This window comes from Monodon monoceros, unplaced genomic scaffold, assembly GCF_005190385.1.
Source record: "Monodon monoceros isolate NGI ecotype Baffin Bay Population unplaced genomic scaffold, NGI_Narwhal_1 Super_Scaffold_7, whole genome shotgun sequence".
Lineage (NCBI taxonomy): Eukaryota > Metazoa > Chordata > Mammalia > Artiodactyla > Monodontidae > Monodon > Monodon monoceros.
Window position 1 is genome coordinate 72,574,256 of NW_021703784.1, and position 27,651 is coordinate 72,601,906.

The 27,651-nt window shown below is 40.6% G+C and overlaps 1 protein-coding gene across 3 annotated transcripts in view; it reads left to right on the forward strand.

Annotated features, from left to right (window-relative positions):
• The window catches only part of NELL1 (neural EGFL like 1), an 852,764-nt gene that overhangs the window by 610,032 nt on the left and 215,081 nt on the right, over positions 1–27,651 (forward strand). For all 3 annotated transcript variants that reach the window (XM_029208123.1, XM_029208124.1, XM_029208125.1), the window contains one exon: positions 27,496–27,591. In XM_029208123.1, coding sequence (XP_029063956.1) covers positions 27,496–27,591 — 96 coding nt within the window. The remainder of the gene's footprint in view (positions 1–27,495; positions 27,592–27,651) is intronic.

Sequence of the window (27,651 nt, forward strand, 5' to 3'; positions counted from 1 at the left end):
TTTTAGTGTTAGACCCATGCAAAATCAGCAACTGACATTTATGTAATAATAGTTCTTGCACATTATTCAATACGTTAAAAAATCTTTAACATTCTTTAGAGATGACCTATTCTAACATCAGAAATGTAATTGTGATGTCAAATCCGCAGCTTCTTATAAACTTCCTCAGGTTATACCATAAACTTGCCCTGGAATATTAACCAGAACTTTTTATATGTATGTGAGTAATAATACCACTCCCCATCTGTGTAGCACTTACAGAAACACATTTATTTAGTATTTACTCTCAGCCAGGCACTGTGCCAAGCCCTTTTACATTATTATCTTTTGAATCTCACAGTGACTGTATAGGGTGACTTTATCCCCATTTGTATACCTGATCCACTTGAGATTTGCGAAGGCTAGTGACTAGCCCAAGCAAGAGTCAGTAAACGGGGAAACTAGGTTTCATTCCCAGGACTGTTAATTCAGAATTTAGAGTCTTTCCAACTTGTTTTTTCAATCTTGCTTGGTTCTATCAAAATTTATACATAAAAAAAGAACCAAATAGTTAGTTTAAGTGATTTGCTTGAGATCACAAAGTTAATAATAGGCAGAGGCCTCACTAGCATTAGGTCTTTTTTCCTCTAATCTGTTGCTTTTGGCGCTGCACTTAACACATCTCATACGTGTACACATAGTGTACACACATATTAAACAGATATGAAAATAAAATACTTCACAGTTCAACTTATTTTTTAGTTTTATTGTCTGTTTTCTTTCCTTTACTCAGGTGGCCCTTTAAATGTCTAATTGCTGAAGTTATTACATTCAAGGATTATACAGCAAGAACAAGTCAAATTCCAAAACTCACAAGAAATAAAAGATATTCCCTTTGAAGATCTTACTGATATTCTGAGAGAGTAAGGCTTAAATAAAGAGGTAACTGGGTTGAAATTTCAGACCAGTTTTGCATGCAAAATCTTGGTGAGTTTTATACTCAGTTAAACAATATGCAATCATTAGAACAGATATATTGTGAGAAGGGACTCCTGCGAAAGTTGTTTCAATGCCAAGAGTTGTTAATGTAAGCTGGGACTAGGTAGGTTGTTAGGGTCTTCTCAGTGAAATGGCAGTTTTCAAGGTACTTGGCTTGGAGCACTGAGTGTAATTTTTCCTAAAAATGGAACTGAAATGGAAGAGACCAGGGAGGTTGAGTCAGTCTACATAATTTATATCATAATAAAGTAAAAGATATTCTCTGGATCGTTTTTGTTTTTCTCCTGTGATCAAAGATAACATTAAAAAATCCATATAACCCCATCCATCACATTTGCTGTGTCCTTGTATTAATCAGGATAGAAAAACTATGGCATTCTAATAGTAAACCATACAGTCTCAGTAGCTTACACTATAAAGTTTATTTCTTACATAAAGTCTGATGTGCACTGAATCACCCTCCTCCATCTTATACTTATGCCGTGTGTTTGACATGGCTTCCAAGATCACTGTGACAGCAGAAAGGATGGGTAGACAAGACCCACTGACTCTTATATGGCACATGTGCCTTCTACTCAGAGCCCATTGGCTAGAACTAGTCACATGACCCTGGCCAACTGCAGTGGAGGATGAGAAGTGTAGAAGAGCAAACGGTTATTTAGTGAATGATGTCTCCGACCCATTAACTATGATTTCTTCCCTTCCTCTTCTGCCAGCCTGCTTTTTCCTCTCCCACTTTTCTTTCTTCCAGTGCTTGTCTTCTTTCATCTTTCCTTGTTTCCCCTTCATTCAGCCACTATTTAACAAATTATATATCTCTTGTGCAGGGTGCTTGCATGCCCTTAAGAGTGAGTGCCTCCTAAGTTATGTGCCTTATATGCTTCTCTTGTCTCACCCTCGTCCTGGCCCAGCTACTCTGTGCCACATGGTTTCTAAGTTGAGGAGTATACCAGAGTCGAACATGATTCCCCACACTCCAGTTTCTTACAGTCTTTTGAGTGAGATGTGACATGTAGGCAATGCAGTAGTAAAAGAGAATGCATGTGTCATACAGTTTCTACAGGTAATGTGTGTGGGAGCTGATTCAATATTGTTCTGCACTCGGTAGCATTTGCTAAATGCTAATCAGAGCACTTTGCTGGACCACATATTAAGGGAGTAAGATAAATACAGTCCTCCTGCTTTATGAAGAGCAATTGCAGTGGAAAGACATTGGAGAAAACAAAATATGTGTGGTCACCCATCATGCGTACTTTAAATAGGTATAATCATTGTGTCAGAGGTTCGCAGACTTTGCAGACTTTAAGCTCTGAGCGTAGCTTAAAATGTGTGAGATTATCTGGCCTAGGGGAAGGCCCAAGGTCCAGATCTATCAAAGCTCCTGAAAAGGTTATTTACTCCAGAGCTTCTGGAGTAGGTGCAGATACTGACTGCTCTTCTGTTTTCATGAAACTTTACCCCAGATTAACAGCAGCAAAGGTACTCTGACTCCTCAAAAAATATCTAACATCATTCATCCCTTGAAACTCCTGGCATGGATAGTATTGCAAGTAGGAAAGAAGCATTTCCTTTCTTTTTTTATGTCTGAAGAGAGCTGCCTCTGGCACAGGACTTGGAATAGCCCATAAAACTTGAGCAGAAGGTTAGTAAAGCATAGAAATAAATAATAAAACTATAAACTGGCAAAGTTTGATGAGCTCTTGATTAACTGGGACAGAGATTGCTCTTAGGGGTCCAGGGATGGGCTCTAGGAAGACTGAGGACCCCCCTGAGACATTTGTGTGTATTTAGTTATATACATTTTTGAAGAAGGGTCTATCTATAAAAGATTAAGAGCCACTCGCCTCATTTTAGAGAATTGGAATCCCCAGTCCAAGAGATTTAAAGTCATGCCAGATATCAAGCAAGTAATCAGGAATAAATCCACTTCTAGAGCCCCGTTGGTCTTATCCCCACCGTTATGGGTTGAATTGTGTGTCTCCCCCCACCCCCAATATTATTAAAGTCCTGCACCCTCTGTACCTGTGAATGTTACCTTATTTGGGAATAGAGTCTTTGCAAATGTAATCAAGTTAAGATGAGGTCATTGGGGTGGCCCTAATGCAATATGACTGGTTTCCTTATAAGAAGAGGAAAACTCCATGTGACGCCAGGGGTACACAGCAAGAAAAGATGGAGGCACAGATTGAATTAGTGCACCTAGAAGCCATGGAGCGAGAGAATACATTTCTGTTGTTTTAAGCCACCAAGTTTGTGGTAATTTGTTATGGCAGCCCTAGGAAACGAATACGCTCACTCATCACTAACTTTCCATATCCATACGTTGTTGTTTTTTTTTATCATGTTGGTGCCAGTGCTGACAGTTGTGTTTTTAAATGAATGTTTACTGGACCTAGTTTATGTACTCCCCTGGGTACTCTGAGCCCATCTGTCCCCTGGACCTTGGCTGCTTGCCCTGCTTCCTGACTGGAATAGCTGAGCAATGGCTCCTGTCATTCTCACAATTCTAGTATTCCAGCCACCAACCAGAGTTTACTGATTCTCTGACCTGTCCTGGGGTCTAGTGCCAGGCTTTGGGACCACCTCCATCGTGCTGGCTCTGGGAGGATCTGCAGCAGCTCCTATGTCTAAATCCAACCTGACCAGACCCCAGAAGCTCTAGCTTCCCCAGCACCTCCACAGGGGTCAAATAATACCATCTAAAATTACAGGACAGCTGATGCTCTGTGGAGCAAACTTTGATGGAGAAAAGGCATGAGTCATAAGGAGACAACATGTGAATTGTTTTCTCTCCTTCTTGCAGACTGTTCTGAGATGCAGAGGTTTTATAATGGTTCTTCTGAGATGTCCCATGTCACCAAGAAACCATTATCATCATTCACAATGTTATTTTGCTTTACCTACTGTAAAGGAAAGGCTGCTGTGTTTCCCAGTCTGGAAGCTCTTCAAATCCTGTCCTTTTAGGTTTTTATGGAGGCTTCATTTTGTAGGCATCGTTGATTGAAATATTAGCCATTTGTGATTGAACTCAATCTTCAGCCCCTCTTCCCTCCCTGGAGGTGGGGGATGGGGGCACGGCTGAAAGTTCCAACCAGCTAATCATGTGGTTGGTTCCCCTGAAAGGGATTTACTATGAATAACAAAAGATACCCATTTCACCTTCATATTGTGGAACGGGGAGCAAAACTAAATACTTTTTTTAAAAGGTGTCCCTACAGCTCTTACTTAGGAAATTACAAGAGTTTTAGGAGCTATGTGCCAGGAACTGTGGATGAAGATTATTATTATATCACAATATCATACCTACTGTTATGGGTTGAACTGTGTTCCCACAAAATTCATATGATGAAGCCCTAGCCCCCAGTATCTCAGAATGTCATCTCACTTAGAAATAGGGCTGCAGATATAATTAAGATAAGGTCATAGTGGAGTAGGGAGAGCCCCTAATCCAATATGACTGGTGTCCTTATGAAAAGGGGAAATTTGAACACACACACACCATACGAAGATGAAGAACACACACACACACACACACACACACACACACACACCATACGAAGATGAAGGCAGAGTTCAAGGTGATACTTCTGCAAGCCAAGGAATGACAAAGATGGCCAGCAAAGCACCAGAAGCTAGGGGAGAGGAGCATGGAACAGATTCTCCTTCACAGCCCTCGGGAAGAACGAATGCTACCAACACCTTGGTCTTGGACTTCTAGCCTCCAGAACTGTGAGACAATGAAGTTTTGTTGTTGAAGCCGCCCAGTTTGTGGTACTTTGTTATGGCAGCGCTAGCAAACAGGCATAACTACTTCTCATTGTCTCTCTTTCCTTCTTGCTTTCACTGGGTTGCACCAACTTCCCTCCCCCATCCGCCACCACCGCCACGATAAACATTCAAACTTGTCTCAGGCTCTGGTTTTCCATAAACTTAAAGCTAATATACCTTTTACTCCTATTTTGGCTTTAATATGTGTGTGATTATCCCTGGATTGGGTGCTGACTTAGCGAGAAGAGATATGATATATCATTTTCTTAGAAAAGCTCACAGTTTTTAGCTATGCCTAATTTGTAAAGCACTAGGAATCAACTAAGGCAGAATGTTTCATGTTATACATCTACATAGTGACAGAGTTCAGAAAAGGGAGAGTCACATCGTAAGCTCCTAGAACTGCAAAATGAACTATTAAGTATGGCGGACCCTATTTCATCTGTGTGGTTTCCTAGCATTGCCAAAAGCATAAACTTGTATTTAGTGTATTCTGTATGTATTTTTGAATTCTCACAAAGGGACTTGTGGCAGGCAAAGGGGAGTCTTATTCCAAAAGGGATACTCAGGCATTTGTAAACAAGGCCCCGTGTTGGTAATTCAGACAAAGTAATTAGAGATTATGACTGTGGGAGTCTGGAGTATATGTGATGAATGGTATTAATTGGGAGTGAATTGATGCTGGTGGGTAAGGAAAGATAATTTCTCCAGCTAATTTCTCCAGCTAAGTCCACATGGCCAGTAGCTGAAACTATTCCCCAGACCAATCCATTATTCCCATCAAAAGGCATTTATTAAATGTTTATTTGCATATCATACTATGATAAAGGGAGGAACCAACCAGCTCTTGGAACACACTCCCTTGTGTTAATAGATAAACTGAGGCACATTAAAATGTCTAAGAGTTTACCTTAGCAAACATCAATTCAAATCCAGCAGCACTCTACCAGCAGGAGCTAAAGGAAGGGCTTTTGTAGAGCAGACAAGGAGACAAAGCAAGGAAGTTATGTGATTGGCTATAGCTTAAGAGCTTGCCTTTTTTGGGAAAGACTGGTTGGCTGTTTGTGATTGGTTCTTCTTAAGTTTAGATTTCTGAACCTCGAGGCATTTACAGAAATTGACACTAGTTTAGGTTTCCATTTGCTTACCTAGGCTCCTGATGCATTAGAGTCAGCTTAGCCTAATGGCTTCCTTGTTTACTTTAGTACTTGACATACGTAATCTATTTAAGTTTGGAGAAAAGAGCAAGCAAACTTCATATGGAGTTTAGAGCTTCAAATAAAGAAACTTGTGTACTTAGTAATACCTTTTTTTTTTTGAGAGGAAACCAATTGAGTTCTCATTTTTCTGGTTCAGAGTTTCCAAATATCTCCATAGTTAGAGATTCATGTGAGCTTGTTTATGTATATAACTGATCAAGATATGGAATTGGCTCAAGATTTCTGATTTTTGCTTCCAAACTAAACTCTCACTACCCAAGGGAGACGTGTACAGCAGTACCACGGACTGTAACGTCTGTGATGCCAGGGCCAAGTCTGAACTGTCTCCAGTGGGTCCTGAGTACCTGCAGAAAGCTTGGGTGAGAGAAGGTATGTAAAATCATCTGTTAAATGACAAGCCCTCAGTTCTGGTTGGATTCAATACAGATAATTTCTCAGGACAGTTCCATAAGGGAAGACATCAAATCTCTGTCAATCACCTATCATGTCCCAGACTTTATACTAATCACTTTACATAATCCCTAGCGAGACCCTTCCCTTTATTTTAAAATGGTTATAATAGTATCCATTTTTTTTTTATGGCAGTAGAAGGAATCAAGTAATAGTATGTGAAGAACTTGGCACTGTATCTGACATAGAGCACATTTTTAGTTACCTTTCTCTTCTTTATGCAGCTGTTGTTAGCTTTTTCTTCTTTCCTTTATTATATTCAGTATCCACCCAACATGCCTCACATTGATTTTTTATGTCTGTATTTAGGTGATGAAAAAGCTTGTCAGAGATGCTGGCTATGTTTAACATCATTTTTAAGGAATTTCCTCAGTGATGCCCATCTTCCTCTTCACTGGTCTCCTTCCTTTAATATTATTGAATGATAGTTTCGCCACAACCACAGCCTAGACCTCTAATATCTATCACTGGTACTATTGAATTGTTTCTAAGCCTAACAGCTTCTACTTTTGTCTCTTGCGATTCATACTCCTCTGTCCTCTAAGAGATATCTAGCCAAAATGCAAATTTTTTAACATCTTTATTGGAATATAATTGCTTTACAATGGTGTGTTAGTTTCTGCTTTATAACAAAGTGAATCAGCTATACATGTACGTATATCCCCATATCTCCTCCCTCTTGCATCTCCCTCCCACCCTCCCTATCCCACCCCTCTAGGTGGTCACAAAGCACTGAGCTTATCTCCCTGTGCTCTGCGGCTGCTTCCCACTAGCTATCTATTTTACATTTGGTAGTGTATATATGTCCATGCCACTCTCTCACTTCGTCCCAGCTTACCCTTTCCCATCCCCATCCCCATCCCCGTGTCCTCAAGTCCATTCTCTAGGTCTGCGTCTTTACTCCTGTCCTGCCCCTAGGTTCTTCATAACCATTTTTTTTTTTTAGATTCCATATATATGTGTTAGCATATGGTATTTGTTTTTCTCTTTCTGACTTACTTCATTCTGTATGACAGACTCTACGTCCATCCACCTCACTACAAATAACTCAATTTCATTTCTTTTTATGGCTGAGTAATATTCCAATGTATACATGTGCCACATCTTCTTTATCCATTCATCTGTCGATGGACACTTAGATTGCTTTCATTTCCTGGCTATTGTAAATAGAGCTGCAATGAACATTGTGGTACATGACTCTCTTTGAAATATGGTTTTCTCAGGGTATATGCCGAGTAGTGGGATTGCTGGGTCATATGGGAGTTCTATTTTTAGTTTTTTAAGGAACCTCCATCCTGTTCTCCATAGTGGCTGCATCAATGTACATTCCCACCAACAGTGCAAGAGGGTTCCCTTTTCTCCACACCCTCTCCAGCATTTATTGTTTGTAGATTTTTTGATGATGGCCATTCTGACTGGTGTGAGGTGACACCTCATTGCAGTTTTGATTTGCATTTCTCTAATGATTAATGATGTTGAGCATTCTTTCATGTTTGTTGGCAATCTGTACATCTTCTTCGGAGAAATGTCTGTTTAGATCTTCTGCCCATGTTTGGATCGGGTTGTTTGTTTTTTTGATATTGAGCTGCATGAGCTGCTTGTAAATTTTGGAGATTAATCCTTTGTCAGTTGCTTCATTTGCAAATATTTTCTCCCATTCTGAGGGTTGTCTTTTCATCTTGTTTATGGTTTCCTTTGCTGTGCAAAGCTTTTAAGCTTCATTAGTCCCATTTGTTTATTTTTGTTTTTATTTCCATTTCTCTAGGAGGTGGGTCAAAAAGGATCTTGCTGTGATTTATGTCATAGAGTATTCTGCCTATGTTTTCCTCTAAGAGTTTGATGGTGACTGGCCTTACATTTAGGTCTTTAATCCATTCTGAGTTTATTTTTGTGTATGGTGTTAGGGAGTGTTCTAATGTCATTCTTTTACATGTAGCTGTCCAGTTTTCCCAGCACCACTTATTGAAGAGGCTGTCTTTTCTCCATTGTATATTCTTGCCTCCTTTATCAAAAATAAGGTGACCGTATGTGTGTGGGTTTATCTCTGGGCTTTCTATCCTGTTCCATTGATCTACGTTTCTGTTTTTGTGCCAGTACCATACCGTCTTGATGACTGTAGCTTTGTAGTATAGTCTGAAGTCAGGGAGCCTGATTCCCCCAGCTCCGTTTTTCTTTCTCAGGATTGCTTTGGCTATTTGGGGTCTTTTATGTTTCCATCGAAATACAAATTTGGTCATTTATTCCCTTGTTTAATCTTTCCAGTAGCCTGGAATAGCCTACAGACAAAGCCCAGACCCCGCAGCCTGACATACAGGCTCCTACCTTCCTCTTGAAAGTTGCATAGTTCAGCTGCTCCTACGGAGGTTGCATTCCCATGCACACGAATGATCTTCTTGTTCTACAACTTTGCACTTTTGCTTAGCCGGCCCTTCTGCTGTGTTTCCTCCCTCTCTTTTCTTACCTTTCTTTACCTCACCAACTCATCTCATTCTTTCAGAGACTGCTAATGCAGCTGTTCTTCTTGGCAACTTAAGGAAAGATTAGATACCCTTCCTTAATGGTTCCTTATCATCATGTATTCTGATTATGAGGACTTAAGATATTACATTCAAATCATCCATTAGCACCTGTTGCTCCCACAATAGTCTAACCCAGAGGTCAGCAAACTCTTTTGGTAAAGAGACAAGTAATAGATATTTTTAGCTTTCTGGGGCACATGGTCTCTGTCACAACTAGTCAACTCTGCCGTTGTAGCACAGAAGCAGTCAAAGATAATAGGTAAATTAAGGAGCTTGACTGTGTTCCCATACAACTTTATTTACAAAAATAGATTGCAGGCCAGATTTGGCCTGTGGGTTATAGTTGGTAAGTTCTTGATAATGGAAATCACAATCATGTCTTATCTTTCTTGGCATCTCCAGCACCTGTTTTGGTGCCTGGGCTCGAAGGGTTGCTCAATACATGTTAATTGAGCTAGGAGTGTGTTAGCCCCTCCAAACCATCACATGCCAAGTGCTTATTCTTGTTTTTATTTGAAGTACAGTCAGGTTGCTGTTAAACAGTTTCAATTCTGTATCCAGCTGGCGTGCCTCATTTGAGGACCAAAAGTGAGTCAGTACTTCCTAAATTAACAGGTTACACTCTAAAAAGGAGATCCCTGTATCCTGCCTGAGCATCTAAGGCTTCTTGCTAATTTTCTCAGGTATTCCACTACCCTTGGGTCTTTCAGCTCTCCTTGAAACCAGCCACAGTGCCATCTGCAACCTGCTTATTGAAAGCTGTGTAACTAAGTACAGTAATAGAATTTTTCAGTCAATACCCATTTGTAGCAGAAGCCAGTGGAGAGATTTCAGGGCAGCTGTAACATGCTGAGGTAACTTGGTGTCTCTAAGAAATCAGGCATCAGAGAGCAGTATTAACTGAGTTCCATCAATCACACATGTGGGCACTGGGCCTGAAATTTAGTATAGGGGCTAGAGGATTGCATGATGTGTGTTTGGTTGTGTAAACCCAGACAACAAATTCATCTGAACCCTGCTTATGACATTCAGCTGGTTTGGGACCTTCGTAACAATTTTCTTTTCTTTTCCCCAGTTCAAAAATTCATCAGTCTCCTCTGTGCACATAACACAAAAGGAGGAGCAGTGGCGCCTAATGGTAACCCTGGGAGAGTTGGTACCAAGAGGGAATATAGCCTAATAGAAAGAAACTTGGAAGTCAAAAGACCCAGAATTCATATTCCAGCTGTTCCTCCTACTGTGTATTTTGGGTCTGAGTCAGGTTACATCCAGAGCGTTAGTTTTCCTGCCTTTACGATGGGAATAATGCCTGCCTGCCTGCCTGCCTGCCTACCTACCTACCTGCCTGCCTCATCACAGTGTCTCAGTGAATTTCAAAGCAATTTTTGGCTGTGCAAATGCTATGCAATGATAGTTGTTGTATTATGAACACCTCAATTATTCCGCTTCTCCAGGGAATGATGTGTCAACCCTAAGTGAATTTTCCTTATAATTTAATCTGTTAAGTGCCAGGAGTTTAATTTTAACAGAGTTTATGTAAGTCTTTCTCAAAGAATGCATAGCAAACTAACTGCTTTATTAAACCAAATAGTCGATGCAGATTTAACCCATGTGTTGTTCAGAGTTAACACTGGGAATTCTGCTTCTGTTTGCAGTGTCATAGCTGTAGGTGCTGCTGGCTGTGGAACTGACATGTGATTGGGCTCTGGCTTAGAAGTAGTATGGCTTTTGCCTTCTGGAAAAATCCCCACGACTTTGTTAAACTGAGCCATTTGCCTCTTTTCCACAAAGGGAAAATGCATAGTTGGAGAATTATCGAAATACTGTTGTAGTTGGAAGGAACATCCAACACCACGGAGTTTGATCTCTTCTCAGAAAGAAGTGAAATGAGATCCCAAGGGTTTAATGACCTGCTCGTGATGATATAGAAAATGAGTGTCAAAGCTCACACCCAGGGCTTCCCTGGTGGCGCAGTGGTTGAGAGTCCACCTGCCGATGCAGAGGACACGGGTTCGTGCCCCGGTCCGGGAAGCTCCCACATGCCGTGGAGCGGCTGGGCTCGTGAGCCATGGCCACTGAGCCTGCGCGTCTGGAGCCTGTGCTCCGCAACGGGAGAGGCCAGAACAGTGAGAGGCCCGCGTACCGCAAAAAAAAAAAAAAAAAAAAAAGCTCACACCCAATCCCTGATCACCTGACAACATTAACAGTAGTGGACATTTGCATAGAGCTTTACAGTTTCCAAAACATTGGTATATGTGTATCTTATTTGGACCTCTTGGAAATCCTGTGAAGTTGACAGAGTGGGGGTCATTTCCAACATGTTAAGTGACTTTTCTAAGGCCACCCAGTTGCTGTCTGGTTGGGAAGAGATGCTGGGGACATGCACCTATCTTCTGATCACAGGTTCCAGTTTCATTCCAAGCCATCATATTTCATACCCCTGCACTGTGCCTTGTATATTAGAGCATGTCGTGTAAGTGCTGCATGGCATCTGGGGCAGTATGGCTTTGCTGACTGCTGTAAATTTTCTTCCTAAAAAAAGATGTCTTCTCCCAATAAGTTCTTCCTGTTTCAGAGCAGTTTCTCCAGTGTGGCCTTTGGTATGCTCTGAATTGTTCATAAAGCATTTAAAACCTTACTGTGAGGTCTGTACCACTGGTCCTAGCAGTCACAGGCACCTTCACATCGTATCAGCTCTTACCCACTTGGACTCACAGTCTGCTTCTGTCTCCAGCCTCATCTCCTGCCCCTTTTTTCTTAGCATTTTTGGTTCCACCCATGCTGAATTAATTGAAGTTCCCAGCATAAGGAAGCCTCTTTTTTTTTGCTGTTTTAGTAAAAAATATTTCAGCTGGAAGCGATGCAACCCCAATTCAAACTGGCTTAAACATACCAGGGAATTTATTGGCTCCTGAAACTAACAATCCAAGGATAGATCAGGCGGTGCTGGACTCAGTATTTCCAAATTAGTATAAGGAGGACGTCTGTGTCTCTTTTCCCTTTCCTTCAGTCTGAATTTTTCTGTGTTAGATTTCTTTCTTAGGCCAGTTCTCTCAAGTGGAAGGAAAGATGACCACTGGCAGTTCCAGATTTATATTAGCTAAGCAATTTCATTGGAACGAGAGGACTTCCTACCACCTCCAACACTATGATAGCATCAAGAAAATGGTCTTTTTGAATTGGCTTAATTATATATTTCCATACTTAGAATTGGGACATGCAATGAGTTCAACCCAATCCACACGAACTGAGAGTAGGGATAAGAGAGATTCCTGAAATAAAACAACACATTGTGTTACTGTTAATGGGGAGTGAATGCTGAAGAGGCAAAAACAGCAAGCTTCCACTACGTGCACTAAAAGGCCTGTCCCTTAGTTCACCCTGTTAAAATATCTGGTGCCATGTTACTTACCTAGAAAACTCCTGTTTATCTTTCTAAACCCTACTCATAAGCCCTTTACCGTGTGGATGATTTGGGTGTAAGTTACTTAACCTCTATACATTTTAGTTTCTTTGTCTACAACATTTAGAAATAATCAAGCATCAGACTAAGGCCTTCAGTTGGTCAATGTGTCCTCAGTATGGCTCTGTCTCAGTATTACTGATTATAGTAATGTCCCATGAAACCGAAAAAATGGACGTGAAGTGATTTGGCCTTTTATTTAATGTCTCACAATCTGCTAGACTATAAGCATTACTGTTTACTCTGCAACTCTTGAAATAAGTAAGACTTCGTTCTTTCGTCAGTTGCCTTGACACAGTCTGTAGAATTTATAAATCTGATAGACAGTAAGGCATCCCTGCCGTCATGCCCAGGAGGTTGCTACTGTCATCTCAGGAGACTCCTAGTCTGAGAGACTGGAACCCCCTCTATCCCCTCTCTCCATATGCTCTTTTCATCTTCATGTTAAGAAATGTCCTAAGTCCTCAACTCCTTGCTTTTAATCTTTGACATGGCTTCTGTTGCTGTAGCCAATCTCTACTTCTCTTCCTTCCATGTCTTTCCTATCTACTGCTTCTCAGGTTCTCCGATTTTATATCTACTGATCATCAATTCCTTTTTTATTCCTAATTTGAGATACAATCAAAACACCCTTTTGGATGATAATCTCATTCACTTCATTTGGTTACCTAGATGTTTTCTCTTGTGCTTACTGCTTTGACAGTGTTCTCCATTCCAGTAATTTCTTGGGTATAATTTTGGATATGGTATCATTCTGGATGTTGCAAGTTCCTGATTCCTCTTTTGAAAAATAGCAAATGGTAAATACCAGCACCATGAATGGTTAGTGAAAGAAGAGGAAATGATTTAACTATTGGGGTAGATTTTATTTAAAAGTTCGAAAGCCGCTAGTATTGTTCTTACGATTCAGAATTTTTCTTCTCCATTGCCCAATGCGTAGGTAAAAAATTTCATTTATACTGTATATTCTGTTCTGTTGAAGAAGGAAATAGAAGCCAAAGCACTTGTAACAGGCCAGTAGAAACCACCTGAGTATCTTCTCCAATGATAACAGGAAGTTTAAAGTGCCTAGTGACTTTCAGCTAAATCTTTTGCTGGTTTTAGGAGTCTACTCTGTGATTTGTAATTAATTTATTCAATAAGGAGTGATTGATTATGTATTATGTGCCAAGAACTGGGTGCGGAACTGGAGACAGAGGGATGAAAGACATGATGTGCATACTTGAAAAGCTCAAATCTCTTAGGCCAGACAGACTGGTAAGAAGACAGTTAGGAGAGTATGATAAGTGATGAAATGTCTCTGGAGGAATACAGGAGGGGCCTTATGGTGCATTAAATAGTGACCACCCCCCAAATATATGTCCATGCCCTACCCCCAATACCTGTAAATGTGACCTTATTTGGAAATAGGGTCTTTGAAGATCTAGTTAAGGATCTTGAGGTGATACCATCCTGGATTTAGCGGGGGCCCAAAATCCAATGACTTGTGTCATTATAAGAGAAATGAGAGGGAGATTTGAGACAGAGCCCCCCTGGGGAAGGCCATAGAAAGATGAAAGTAGAGATTGGATTTAGGAAGCTACAAGCCAGGGAATGCCGAGAACTGTTGGCAGCCAGAGAAGCTGGGAGAAAGGCATGGGGCACGTTCCCCCCACAGCCTCCAGAATGCACGAACCCCATTGAAACCTTGATTTCAGACAGAGAGAGTAATATTTTTTGTCTGTGTTAACTCACCAGTCAGTGGTAACTTCTTACGGCAGCTTTAGGAAACTAATACAGGCCTTTAACCTACACTGCAGGCCTGGGGTGAAAGAGGGTCATCCAACATAAAATGCTTCCCAGTTCAGGAGACATTTCAGCTGTAGATTGGAGGCCAAGGAGGAGTTAACCAATTTACCGATGGGGAGGAGAATTCCAGGCAGAAAAAATACGTGTAAGCGTAGTCCATTTTATTGCCAGAGAAAAAGCCTCCCTAATTCATAACTCTGTAGCAGAAGGGCAAGAGACATGTTACTTACCCAGTTTGTTTCCTTTGGACAAAGTTCTTGCTTCTACTCTGCGGAGTCTACCTGGTCCATAGATTATTGGGGGAGCTGTTGACTCCTCTCACGCCTCCACTTCTATCACACCGGTTTAGGGGACCATCGGTTTCTCATCTGAATTATTGTAATAGCTTTATAAGTGGTCTGTTTGCTTTTATTATTGCCTGTTCCACCCCATGGTCTATTTTTCCTCAACACAACAGCCAGAAAGATCCTGTTAAAACCTAAGTGACATTATGTCACTCTGTAGCACAAAACATTCCAATGGCTACTTCATTCAGAGCAAAAAACCAAAGTCCTTAAGTGTCCTAAAGACGCTAAGAGAAGAGCGATTCCATGAGCTTTCTGCTGCTGTCTCCTGTGACTCAGCCCCTGCCTCACCTGGCCTGCTTGCCGTGCCTGAAGGTGCTGGGTAAGGGCCTGTGCCAGGACCTTGGCACTGAGCTGTTCCCTTTGCCCAGAACACTCATCACCCGCCTTGTCTGCCTGGTCTGCTCTCTCTCATCCTTTATGTGTCTGTTCAAATGTCAATTTATTAGGCCTTTATGACTACCCTACGTAGGTATTAACCCCTCTCCTAACACTTACCTCCCTTACTCTGCTTTAGTTTTCCCCGTAACACTTACTATTATCTGAATTTTTGTACTTTTGCTTGTTTGCTTGTTTTTCCCCCACTAAAAGGTAAGCATCATAAAATCAGAGACATTGTCCGCTCTGATCATTGTTACATGTTAACTGCCTAGCAGAGTACTTGGTGCATAGTAAGATTTCAACTGCTGGTTTTTGAATGCGTGGATCAACGATTCTTAGATTTTTTTTTTTAACTGTGAACTTTATAAAAGAAATGAAAATGTTTGATAGGAATTTCGAAACCCATGCTTTATTTAAAAAAAACAAGTTTCAAGTGTAATATTATATAAAAGAAATGACTGAGGCCTGCAGTGGGTTCTGATATCCATTCCATGTTCCTTCTCACTGAAAAAACAAATGAGCAAACAAAAAATTGGCGTTGCCAAGTACTTTTTTTTTTTTTTTTTTTTAACCTGAACTCCCTTTTTACTTCTTACAATTATCCAAGGAAAGAATATAGTCCTTGAGGCCCAAATGTTATCAAATGGCTTCTGAGGGAGGCTCTGCTTCTCTCCTGTGTATTTTGCAAATGCTGGCTGGGCTGTGAGATGCCCCACCTTGTCTTTCTGTCCCTCTAACCTGGTACTCTGTACCTGTCATTTCCTTGCTGGGATCATAGTTCACTGATCAGAATGAACAGTCTCTGCACACTGTGGGTATAGAGGAGGTATTTAAAAATTCTCTGCATGAGTGGATTCCCTTCCAGCTGAGAGTCTGAGCTGGGAGCAGCTCCCCAGCTGGGCAGGAAGTTGGACGCCATGAAAACTCCTTTATAACACCCTCAGGAAATAGTAGCCCCAGCATCTTGCTTACCCTCTTCATAGGCAGCATCATGTGGGCTGACCAGATGGATACAAAAGCAAGCTCAGCCTGTGTGGGGAACTGTGCCTGGGGGGTAAGGCAGCCAGTGAAAGTGGCAAGGGACAAATCTGGAGAGGAAGGCAATGTATCAGGCTCTGTGCCACTTGCTTTCGTGTTTATATTGTCATTTAACTTTGAAACAAATTTGATGAAGAGGTATTTATGTCTTCATTTCACAAGTGAGCCCACAGAGGCTCAGAGAAGGTGAGTAATTTAGCCGAAGGTCACACAGCTAGTGATTTAATCCAGGTTTCTCTGATTCCAGGGGCTGTGTTCTTTTTACCTGTACCACGCTGCCCATAAATTAGAAATACATTTAGAGGGATTTGAGCTTAAATATTTCAAAAGGAACACTGGCTGAAGAATGAGGGCAGCTCATGTTGTAGATGAGATATAGCTAAACATCTAGACAATACAGATAACCAGGCGGTGGTGAAGGCTAGAGGCCCGGTGGGTGTGTATGAACATGAAAGCAGCCATTAATCAGGCAAGCTCGCTTAAGAGGACCCTGGGTTTTGACTTTGAAGGCAGCCAAGGAAAGGTCAAATATATGTTTTGAGTCCACCAGCAAGCAGCACTCTTTGGAATTCCTTTGCATTCTACAACATGATAATTAATAATTCTAACTCTGGATTCATTGGTCGGGACCTTCAAGCATGGAACTGAAAAGCAGTACATTTTCAACAAAATACAAATGTAGCCTGATAGCCCTGTGAATTAGGGTTTCATTTACCCTTGGTTCCCCACATCAGTGTATTTGTCCTCAAATGGGTTTCCCCACTGTGTATATAAGTATGTAACTAATAATAATAATTAAAATCGTTTGAGTACCTGGGACTAAGCATTTGACCTTTATTCCTCATAACAACCATGTAATGAGGAGGTTATTTTGCTTTCAGTTTTGTCACGAGGGAAATAAAGTTCATTGATATTTCTAGATCAGCCCCAGGTCACACAGCTAGAAAATGGCAGATGTGAGATCAGCACCCATGGTGCCCATTTCTTAAAGCCTCTCATCCGACAACCTAGGTGTCTGTCTGTGTTAGGTATTACAGAGTGTGGGAGAGCAGTGTTTGCTGCAGGGCCTGATTGCTAAGTTACTTCTTTTTCATTCCTCTATTCTTTTTATGCTTTCATCCTTCTCTCCTCCCTTATTTCTACCTTCTCACCTTCCCTCCCCACAATCTAAATCCCCAAACTAGTTTTCACCCATTGGGTAAAGTTGGCATCACTTCTCAGATACCTGATGCTGTTTTAGAATCCCAGAGCCTGGAATTCTTTGTCTCTGCTTCCTAATTAACTTTCTCTTGAGCAAGTCATCTACTTCTCTCCTCTCAGTTTTCCCATTTACAGAATGAAGGTACCATTACAAATCACCATTCAAGATTCTTATGAAGCACTTTCTAAAACAAAAGCATAAAACTCTTTACAAATCTGGGAAACTGTTCAAGTTCCAAGATGGAGGTGGGAAATTGAAGAGCTCTCTTGAGAACTTGGGTCCACCCGAATTACCCAGCTTCTGTCACTGCAGCTGGGATCCATATCTCACTCAAGATTTAACGTCTAATTCCATGCGGTTATATAAAAACCACATAGTGATTTTTCCTGGGAGAGCTTGCTGGAATTTATTTCTTAAAGTCTCTAGACTGTGACCTCCAGGGGTAATAGATGTGTTGGGCTCCAGTATGGCAGTGCAGCAGGGAACCTTCTGACCCTCGCACCCCAGGCTTTCTCCTCAACTGCTTTTCACAGCTAGCACTTGCAGGCTCCCATTTCCTAATGCTCCAGCAAACGCTGAACACCAAATTTTGAATTGCTTTCAGAGTTTTTGTTGCAAAGATGTAATTTGACTATTGCCCTAGTTTGTACATTGTAGGGAGTCCCCAACTAACTTCCTGAATTTTGCTTTTGGAAATTTGAACACCATCTCTCATTCTGTTCCTCTTCTTGGGGTTTTGTCTTAACCCCCTTCATCATTTTCTTTGTTATTGATTCCAGAGCTCAAGAAGCTCTCAAACTCTGCCGTCGATTTGTGTACCGGTTAGGGAAGGTAGGCTGTGAAGAGTTTTGATGTTTGAAAGAAAATGCTGTACTATGTTAATTAACCTGGAGAGAAAGAGATTGACAGATTTAAAAAGAACTAACATTTACCGAGCGCTTACGATGTGTGGGCATTACGTCAAGTACTTTACCTGCACTATCTTACTTAAGCCTGGTAATATCAGTATGATGTAGGTTCTCTTAGTGACCTAGTTATACAGGTAAGGAGTATGAATATAAGTTCATTTGTATCTTTTTTTTTTCTTTAAATACAAAGCAAAAGTAGACTTACAGACATAGAGAACAAATTTATGTTACCAAAGGGGAAATGGGGGGGAGGAATAAATTAAGGGTTTGGGATTAACATATACACATTACTATACATAAAATAGATAAGCAGCAAGGACCTACTGTGTAGCACAGAGAATTACATTCAGTATTTTGTTATGACCTGTAAGGGGAAAGAATGTTAAAAAGAATATATATATATATATGTATATACATATATATGTATATAGCTGAATCATTTTACACCTGAAACTAACACAACATTGTAAATCAACTGTACTTCAATAAAAAAATAAAAATTAGAAAGAAAGTTAGAAAGAAGTTTGATGCTCAAGGAGATGAAGGAACTTTCCCAAAATAATCACAATGGTAATCATTTTGCAATATATAAACGTATCACACCAGCATGTTGTACACTTTAAACTTACACAATGTTATATGTCAATTATATCTCAGTAAAGCTAGGAAAAGAAATCAACCAGCTAATAAGGGCTGGAACCATGACTGGAACCTAGGTCTCTCTTTCCAGAGTCATGCTCTTAACCACCCACTGAGCCATAGGTGGTCCTGAAAGGATTACCAAAGCACCCCGGTTGTTTGGGTGATGTGTCAGTGATTGACCCCACCCCCCAGGGGCACATGGTTGGGGCTGAAAATCCCTCATTCCCAAGTTCTTAGTAATTTCCTGTTGAATGGCTCTCCCTTTTAGATGATTCTTCCAGTTCTACATTTCAGAGATTTTAAAATCATAAAAATGAATTCATATTCAATATTTTGATTCTGCCTCCCTAAGAAAGAGACCACTCTTGTTCTGAACGAAAGTGAATTTGGGAAAAATAAGATAATATTGGCAGTCCTAAATCCTTCATAAGACCAGTGGGTATCTGGTGAGACAGGCAGAGCAGAAGTGGCCTGTCTGTGAAGTAGCACAAATCCTGCGTTCATGATATCCCAGCTAATCCCCCCCACTCCTCGTTCCTCACAGCCCCTGTTCCAGCAGCTGAAACCTCTTCTAGTTCTACTCAGTTGTGCTCCATGCCTCTATACGTTTGCAGACACCGTTCCTTCCTCCTGACTTTAACACCCTTGGCCCCAAGCTGCCTGATGGTTTATTATTTATTTTTCTGATTCAGCTGAGGCAGCAGCTCTTCTTTGGAGCCATTCCTGACCTCCCAGGCAGAAACAACGCTTTCCTTCTTTCTACCTCCTTTTGGTTTTGTGTATTGCTAGGATCTGTAAAGCATTATGCAATCCTAGCAATCTGCTCCATAGGGCCTTTGCACCTGTGGTATCCTCTGCTTGGAGCGCTCTTCTGCCTGATAACTGCATGGCTCACTCTTTCTCCTCTTTGGGTCTTTTCTCAAATGCCACTGTCTTAGTGCCTTCCGTGATTACCCTGTTCAATTACAACCTTCCCCGCGGGCGTACTTCATATTCCCCTGGTCTGCTCTATTTTTGGCCATAACACTTGTCATCATCTAATTTGCAGTCTCACTGACATGTTTATTTTGTTATTCTGTATCTTCCCCCTAGAATATAAACCCATATGTTGACATGTTTTTATCTGTCTGTCTGAGCCCTGGTTCTCAGAATAATCCTTGGTACAGAGGGTACTCAATAAGTATTTATTAATTACTAAATTAAGGGACTGTCTTCTCTCAACTTTCATCATACTGACATTTTGAGCTGGATAATTCTTTGTTGTGAGGCTGCCCTGTGCACGTAGGATGTTTAGCAGTATCCCTGATTTCTACCCACCAGTAGCATTCCTCCAGCTGTAACAACTAAAAATGTCTCCAGACATTTCCAAATATCCCCTGTGGGGGATATTGCCCTCAGGGAGAATCCTTGTGTTAGAATCCCAGATCCTGGAAAACAGGGATCATATCTGTTTAGAGTATCTGGTGTCAAGCACACAGTAGATGACTGATGAATTTGTAAAGCTGGAGTGATCTGACTTGGTCAAATGTTTATCTCAAATTTCACGATATAGTTAGTTTGTACACAAGACTGTCTTCTCAAACTTTTTATTTTCTCTCTATAATTAAATTACTCTACCAAGAAATATGGATGGGTTCAGTATCACCAGAGTTCAGGATGATATAGAGGAAGGCAGAGTTGCAATAAACATGACCATGGCCCTTAAGAATCTCATAGTCCAGTTATAGAAACACATATATAGCACCCCCCAAATGCAGAAGGATGCATTATCTCTCCCTTCAAGCTATGCCACTCCTGTCTAGTTCATCTTCTGTAACAGATTTTCTATAAAAGCCTAGTGAGCAAATATTTCAGCTTTGCAGGCCATATGATCTCAGTTGTAACTACGTCCATAGAAAATAACACTTGTAGACATTTTCTTATCTTTTCAGTCTTTCTAGAGCTAAAACCAACATCTCAATGTGAAGATTTCAAGGTTAATCTAAAAGTGACTCTATGCGCACATCCTATCACAAAATGCTATGGACTAGAAAAATGTGGCTATCACCCAGAATGTATGAAACAAGTACATGGTTTAAACTGCAGTTTTAGTGGGTTGGGAAAGCAAGTCATCGATTCATAGCTGCATTTATAAATTACCTACAACAGAATACAATACAATACCATATATGGAAGGTAGTACAGTACAGTATAACGCAAGGCAATATGCTAGAAAATACCAGAACGCATTACACGTACTAAGAGTACATTTTATATTTCTGGTTGTCTGTGTGTGTACGTATGGGGTTTCTGATGTAAAACTTATTTCTAACTATTTAGTGTACTAAAAAAGATCAGCAAAGCACTGTTTCAAACCAACTAGAATAATGGATAGAAAAATGGAAAAGTCTATACGCAGATACCCAGGCAAGACACTATTGTACCTTAAGGTAGGTAACAAATCTGGAAAGTGGATGAGAGATGGCATGACGGGGAGGATGGCTCACAGATTGTAAAATGCCCCTGCTTCCCCACGTGGCTTACTGTGTTCTGTTCTAACGTTCAGTCTCTAACCTTGATGTGAGTTATCAGCACCTGTTCATTTTCTTCACTTATTTGTTACCTTTCTGCAGGACAAAACCATGACCTGAACTGTCTCTTTTCCTGTGCTTCTCCACCTGGCAAAAATCCCATTCCTTCTTCCAGGCCCAGCTCAAATGCCAGCTCTGTTGCACAGCTTTGCCCAGGTGCACCAGGCACAGTTAATCACGTTCTTCTCCCCGTTCTCTCAGTACTTTATTCGTACTGCTACAGGGGCACAGATCACATATGAATGTGCTTGGTTTTATATGTACCATTCTCTGCTACTCGACTGTGAGCTTCTTGGGCATGGAGGCAATTTTCATGTCTCCTTTTAGACTTCTCAGTGCTCAGCACATTATCTACACATAGTAGGTGGCTAACCCCTAAATGGAGACTGCTTAGTGACGTTGTTAGGACTCTGAGCTTGAAACCCAGGATGCCACTCAGTAGTGGTGCGACCTTTGATAACTCACCTTACTTCTCTAAGCTAGCTTTCTCATCTGGAAAGGAGAATAGCGTGAGAAATGCACAGCATTGCTGTAAAGATGAAATGGAATATTAGGTCTATAAGGTGCTTAATGGGTCTTCGATAAATGGAATTGACTGTCACTATTGTTGTCATTATTATTAATACTGTTGAAAAGAAGAGTGGAAAAGGCTAGCAGAGCCACAGATACAAACACAAATAGTAAGTGATAGGAGTGAAGGTGATTTAGGGGCCAATAATTAGATATTAAGTTATGCAGTATATTGTGTGCTTGAGGCCAGAATGATGAAAAGTGAGAACTGTGGACATCTGGATGTTTGGTTTTATATATCAGGGTAGCTATCTGGATGGTTTTCACTCTTACCTTTATATTTTACACTCTTGAGGGGAGACTTTGGGAGGATGCAAAAAGGGATTAAAATAACCTAATTTTACTCATGGAGGTACCCCATAGACTTGTGTAAAGTCGGAGTGGAGTTTCTCACGTGCAACACTACTGAGGTTTTGGGCCAGATAATTTTTTTGCTCTGCAAGATTGTCTTGTGCATTGTAGGATATTTAGCAACATCCCTGTCCTCTACCCACCAAATGCCAGTAGCACACTGACCCTACCTGCCGTCTTGTAACAACCAAAATGTTTGAGGGGATCTTTGATAAATATTATGTTCTGAACAAGGTGAGGAATAAACCACAAAGCAGACATGGTGGAGGGGGGTGATCTCACCTTTATTATTGACAGAGCTGGATGGGAGAACATGAGTTTAAGTCTGTAAGTCAAGCTGGTTTGCTAAGAATAAACACAGAATAAGACCAGCTTACCCACTGAATCCCATGGAGAAAGGCATCATCAGGGAAGTAAGGAAAATTGATACCATTTGAAGGCATCTCACTCCCAAGAGAGAAGCGAGGTAGGCATGGAGTTTTACTGAGCGTGACCAGATGTTAAATATTTTCTCCCCCCTTTGGAATTTAGGTGCATATAGTCAAATTAATTATAATCTTTGGTTTATGACACCTTGTAACCATTGGTCCATGGTGGCCAGCTTTTATTTATTTTGATATCTTGATAGTTATTTTTAATAATGAAATTCACACCTACTAACTCACCATCCAAAATAAAACTAGAAATGTAAATATTACTCACTCCTAATGATAGTTTTTCTCAGCCCATTCTCCTGTTTCTCCCACCCAAGGGACATCATCCTGATATATATTGTTTCCAAATTTACCAATAGAATAAATCTCTCTACCTCTCTACCTCCCCAGGGACAGAATGAGAAAAGCTGGCAAAGAGAGGGCAGAAATGAGCTTAAGGAAAATGCTTTCTCAAGGAAACCAGGAGGGAGGGAAAAGGGTTTACTTCTACCAGATGGTGTTGATATGTTTCCTTATTTTTTCAGAATACAGGGTGTCCCTAGAAACTAAATATATGCCAGTTATACTTTAAGAGTATCATACCAAGTGTTTAGAACTTGGAGGGCTATTACTTTTTTTATTAGTGTAAAACTATTTTTGTCAAATTGAGCACATGGTGATAATACTAGGCATCCACAAACCTGGCATCTGCAAACCCAGTTTCTCATTCTGTTCCCCTTAAAGTTCAAGTTTTGTTTCACATGCTAAGAATTTTTTAAATATAAAAAGTAGTCTTGGGCTTCCCGGGTGGCGCAGTGATTGAGAGTCCGCCTGCCCATGCGGGGACGCGGGTTCGTGCCCCGGTCCGGGAGGATCCCACATGCCGCGGAGCGGCTGGGCCCATGAGCCATGGCCACTGAGCCTGCGCGTCCGGAGCCTGTGCTCCGCAACGGGAGAGGCCACAACAGTGAGAGGCCCGCGTACCGCAAAAAAAAAAAAAAAAAGCCTTTCTTTGGATAAACTCCCTCAGTTTTGAATTTTTTATTTTATTGCGCAGCAGGAAGACTCCTTTCAAAAATAGAATCATACCATTTTAGAGTTGATCTGATCCGATATCTCCCCCAGGGTAGCAGTTAATAACAAATGCCATTATAATGACAGATTCAAGTTTGTTATCTCATTGAATATCTGCGGTCTACAAGCCATACTTTGGAATCTAGAAAGTGGTCGACAAAGGAGTGACACACCCATGGTGCCTGAGTTCTTCTGAGTTTGCAAAAGAGCTATGATTCCAAGTCCCATGGCAAACCACATGATACTGCTGGGGTCACCAAGTCAACGAAGGAGTGACAATTAGCCCTTACTAAAGAATAAGTGCCACAGCATAGGGATCTTTTCACTGCTGCATCTCCAGAATCTAGATGAGGAACTGGTGCGTTATAGTACTGGTATTTGGAAAAGCAAAGGCCTGGTGGTAAGTTAAGACAGTCACATCCAGTTTTAAGCTTATTCCACTTGCAGTGCCCTGTGCTGGGTGGTTTACGTTGGTAGTTTAATTTAACCTGCACAGCAAGGTGTTTTCATTATTATCATTATTGCTTTGCTCTTGAGAAAACTGAGGTCCAGAGGGGTGAAATTATTTGCTTAGGTCACACAGCTAATAAATACAGAGCAAGGATTTGGACCATGTGGTTTCTACCATCCTGTCTTCTCATAAGCTAGAAAGAGGTATAGTAGGTGACCTGGCTTCTTGTTCTGGTTATGCCATCAACTAAGTAATGCTGTGCAAATTATAGGTCCTATGAGTACCAGAAGAAATGCTAGGTTCATAGTTGATCCAGAAGGGCCTATCCAGATATAAATAATGTGTGCACAATTTTTAGACTAGGATACAATAGTGTGTTTTGATGTTTTATGAGGTTTCAAAGAAAACTCGCACTGATCTTGATTTCTCCAGAGTAGCTTAAGTTTTGGATGACATGCTCCTTTTTAATTTGCTTTTGTGTTTTTTTTTGAAATTTTTGGCATATTACCTAAGGTTCAAGTAGGCAGTGAATTTCTTTATTCCAGGTAAGTTACAATAGAAGCAGTATGTGCAATTGGGTGAAATGTGACTAAAAATGGACAAAAATGGAGCTTAGGTAATAGGTGCATGAACTTGCACAACTCCCTACACCCCTTCTTCAATGCAATGTGTGAAATTTGGGAGATACTGTTTTCATCCAATTTGTAGTCAGTTCCCTTAACCCTTATGGGACTATTCAAAAAGGGAATAAACCTGCCTATGTGAATACCAGATTGCAGGTGAATCTGCACTGTATCTTATAGAGAGGAGGTAAGACTTTGAAGCCAAAGAAGTCTTTGTTTGAATCTTGGCTCTGCTGCTTATCATCTGTGCAGCTTACAGAGGGCACTTGATTTCTGAGTCCCCATTTCACCATTTTTATTTGGAAACAGTAACACCTATCTGATATTTGATGATAAGGGCTACTACTACTCTTTTGAGAAACTAAATCAAGCACAAAGAACAAGGGTTGTGGGCTTCCCTGGTGGCACAGTTGTTGAGAGTCCGCCTGCCGATGCAGGGGATACGGGTTCGTGCCCCGGTCCAGGAATATCCCACGTGCCGTGGAGTGGCTGGGCCCATAAGCCATGGCCGCTGGGCCTGCGTGTCCAACGGGAGATGCCACAACAGTGAGAGGCCCGCGTACCGCAAAAAAAAAAAAAAAAAAAAAAAAAAGGGGGTTGCCTTAAACCCATCTTGGTGAAGCTGAACACCTTATAGGATGGGTTTATGTTGTCTGCGTATTAGACAATTTGTACAAGTTTCACAGTCATAACCAATTAATTTTATTTACGAAATACTTAACACTATGTGCCAAACACTATTTTAAGTCCCTTACAAATATTGACTCATTTTATCCTTATGGCGCCCTATTTATTCTATCTGCACATTCTTAGAACATCACGAACATATGCTTTCTTCACAAAATCTATCATTTCTGTTTAAGAGGCGAGTAAATCACGAGCACACGTGTATTATAAAACAACACCAAGTCTCCTAACCATGTCTGCTGATGTGTGTGTGTGCGCGCACGCGCGCACGTGTGTGTACACAGATCTGGATCAAGTGCTGTTTGTGCCGCAAAGAAACCCAGACTGAGCTTCCTGCTTCCAAGCTCCTGCCTTCTTTGGGTGCCACTTGAAACTTTTCTTTACCAGATTTACATCTGTCATTCTTAGCTTGCAAAAAATTTTTCTTGTTCTGTTGTTAACTTCGATGCAGAGCTCTACTCTAAATACCTAACTTGAAATGTTTGTCACCAGAGCCCACAATGTGTGATTTGGGGGACAAGAGATTTCATATACATTTGTATACATATATGCATTTGGTTTCTGATGAACATACCGAGGTAGATATTGTCTAAACCTTTTTTTTCTTAGTCTCAGGGTACTGAGATGCTGGAAATAGGAAATGGTATTCGAATACCAAGATACACACTATATATCCTCTGGCAGAAACAGAGGAGCTCACAATTAATTGCTAAATTACAGAATGTTAAATCATCCAAGGGACATCAAATGATGTGGAAAATGACAATATTGTGAGAAGTTCTATTTACTTGAACTAGCATTCAGCTATCTAAAGACATAATGGAGCTTTTTAAAGTTAGACCCATATCATTTATGTGATGATGGCAAAACATAACCATGACATTTTTCCAGGGTGACATTTTCCAACTGCAATTAAAAATCAAAACATTTGCTCACCAAGCTCTCATGTGAATAAAAGAAATCCTGCGTTAACAAGTTGCAGTCATCTTCATTAATGAGAAATTTTGCAGGTTAAGAACACAAAATCATTGTTTATCCAGCAGGGTTTGATAATAACTTATTCAGATGGAACTATTGCACAGTTGTGAGAACAAGTGTTTTCCTATCAGAACAACCTGCAGAATATAGACTAATTCATTCAGCAAATATTTTTTGAGCATCTACTGTGGCCTCAGATTCTGAGACTATGGCGCCACGGGGAGCAAAAATAATCACAGTACTTGCCATGATAGGTCTTGCAGTCCAGTGGATGCAAGAGGAGATGGTAATCAATTATGCATAAATGAACATTTATATTTAAAACTGCAAAGGAAAGGGGCATGGAAATATGCTCTGCTAGTGTGTAATAAGGGGAACTAATCTAAGGCTAGCAGGGTAGTGCGGAGATGGCCTTAGGATGACTTTGCAGTGTTTATCAGAAAGCTTTATCAAGTCTATACCCCTTGAAATAGGATTTGTACACTGAGGCACTTTCCCTGAAGGAATAATTTGAGATGTGTTAAACATTTTGTCTATAAGGACAAGGCATTGTTTTTATTATAGAAATGTTGGAAACATCTTAAATATTCAAAAGTAAGCACTTAGTTAAATTTATTATGTCCTTCAAAATTGTTTTGACTACCGAAAATCTTTAAAAAAATGTAAAAATGTTTTTATTGTAATAAAAATGCTTAGTAAGAAAGAGTATCTACAAAACAGTGAGTATTTTAAATGCCTTTGCCTTTATCCTAACCCTGTCCTTTCTAGCTCCTCAATTGATTCTTTGATTTCAAATATATCAATAATCATACTAATAGCAACTGTAAGAGCTCTTCATACTAGCTACCATTTAGCACCAAATACTTTATATCCATTATTTCAATTGATCTGATGTAAACCAGTGAAATAGGTAGTATTTCATTTATTTCTTTTTGTATACCGTGACTTTTAAATATGTCAACAGAGATATATATTCCCTGTGCAACAATGAAAGAATTGTTTCAATGCCCATGCTATTTACCATGAGTTTCCTTATTGCCATTCTATCTAAGAGAAATCCCTTATCGTTTTGTGACAGCATTCTGCGAAGAGGGCTGCAGATATGGTGGAACATGTGTGGCTCCTAACAAATGTGTCTGTCCTCCTGGATTCACAGGAAGCCACTGCGAGAAAGGTAACCTCATCTGGTGTGTGTGTGTGTGTGTGTGTGTGTGTGTGTGTGTGTGTGTGTGTG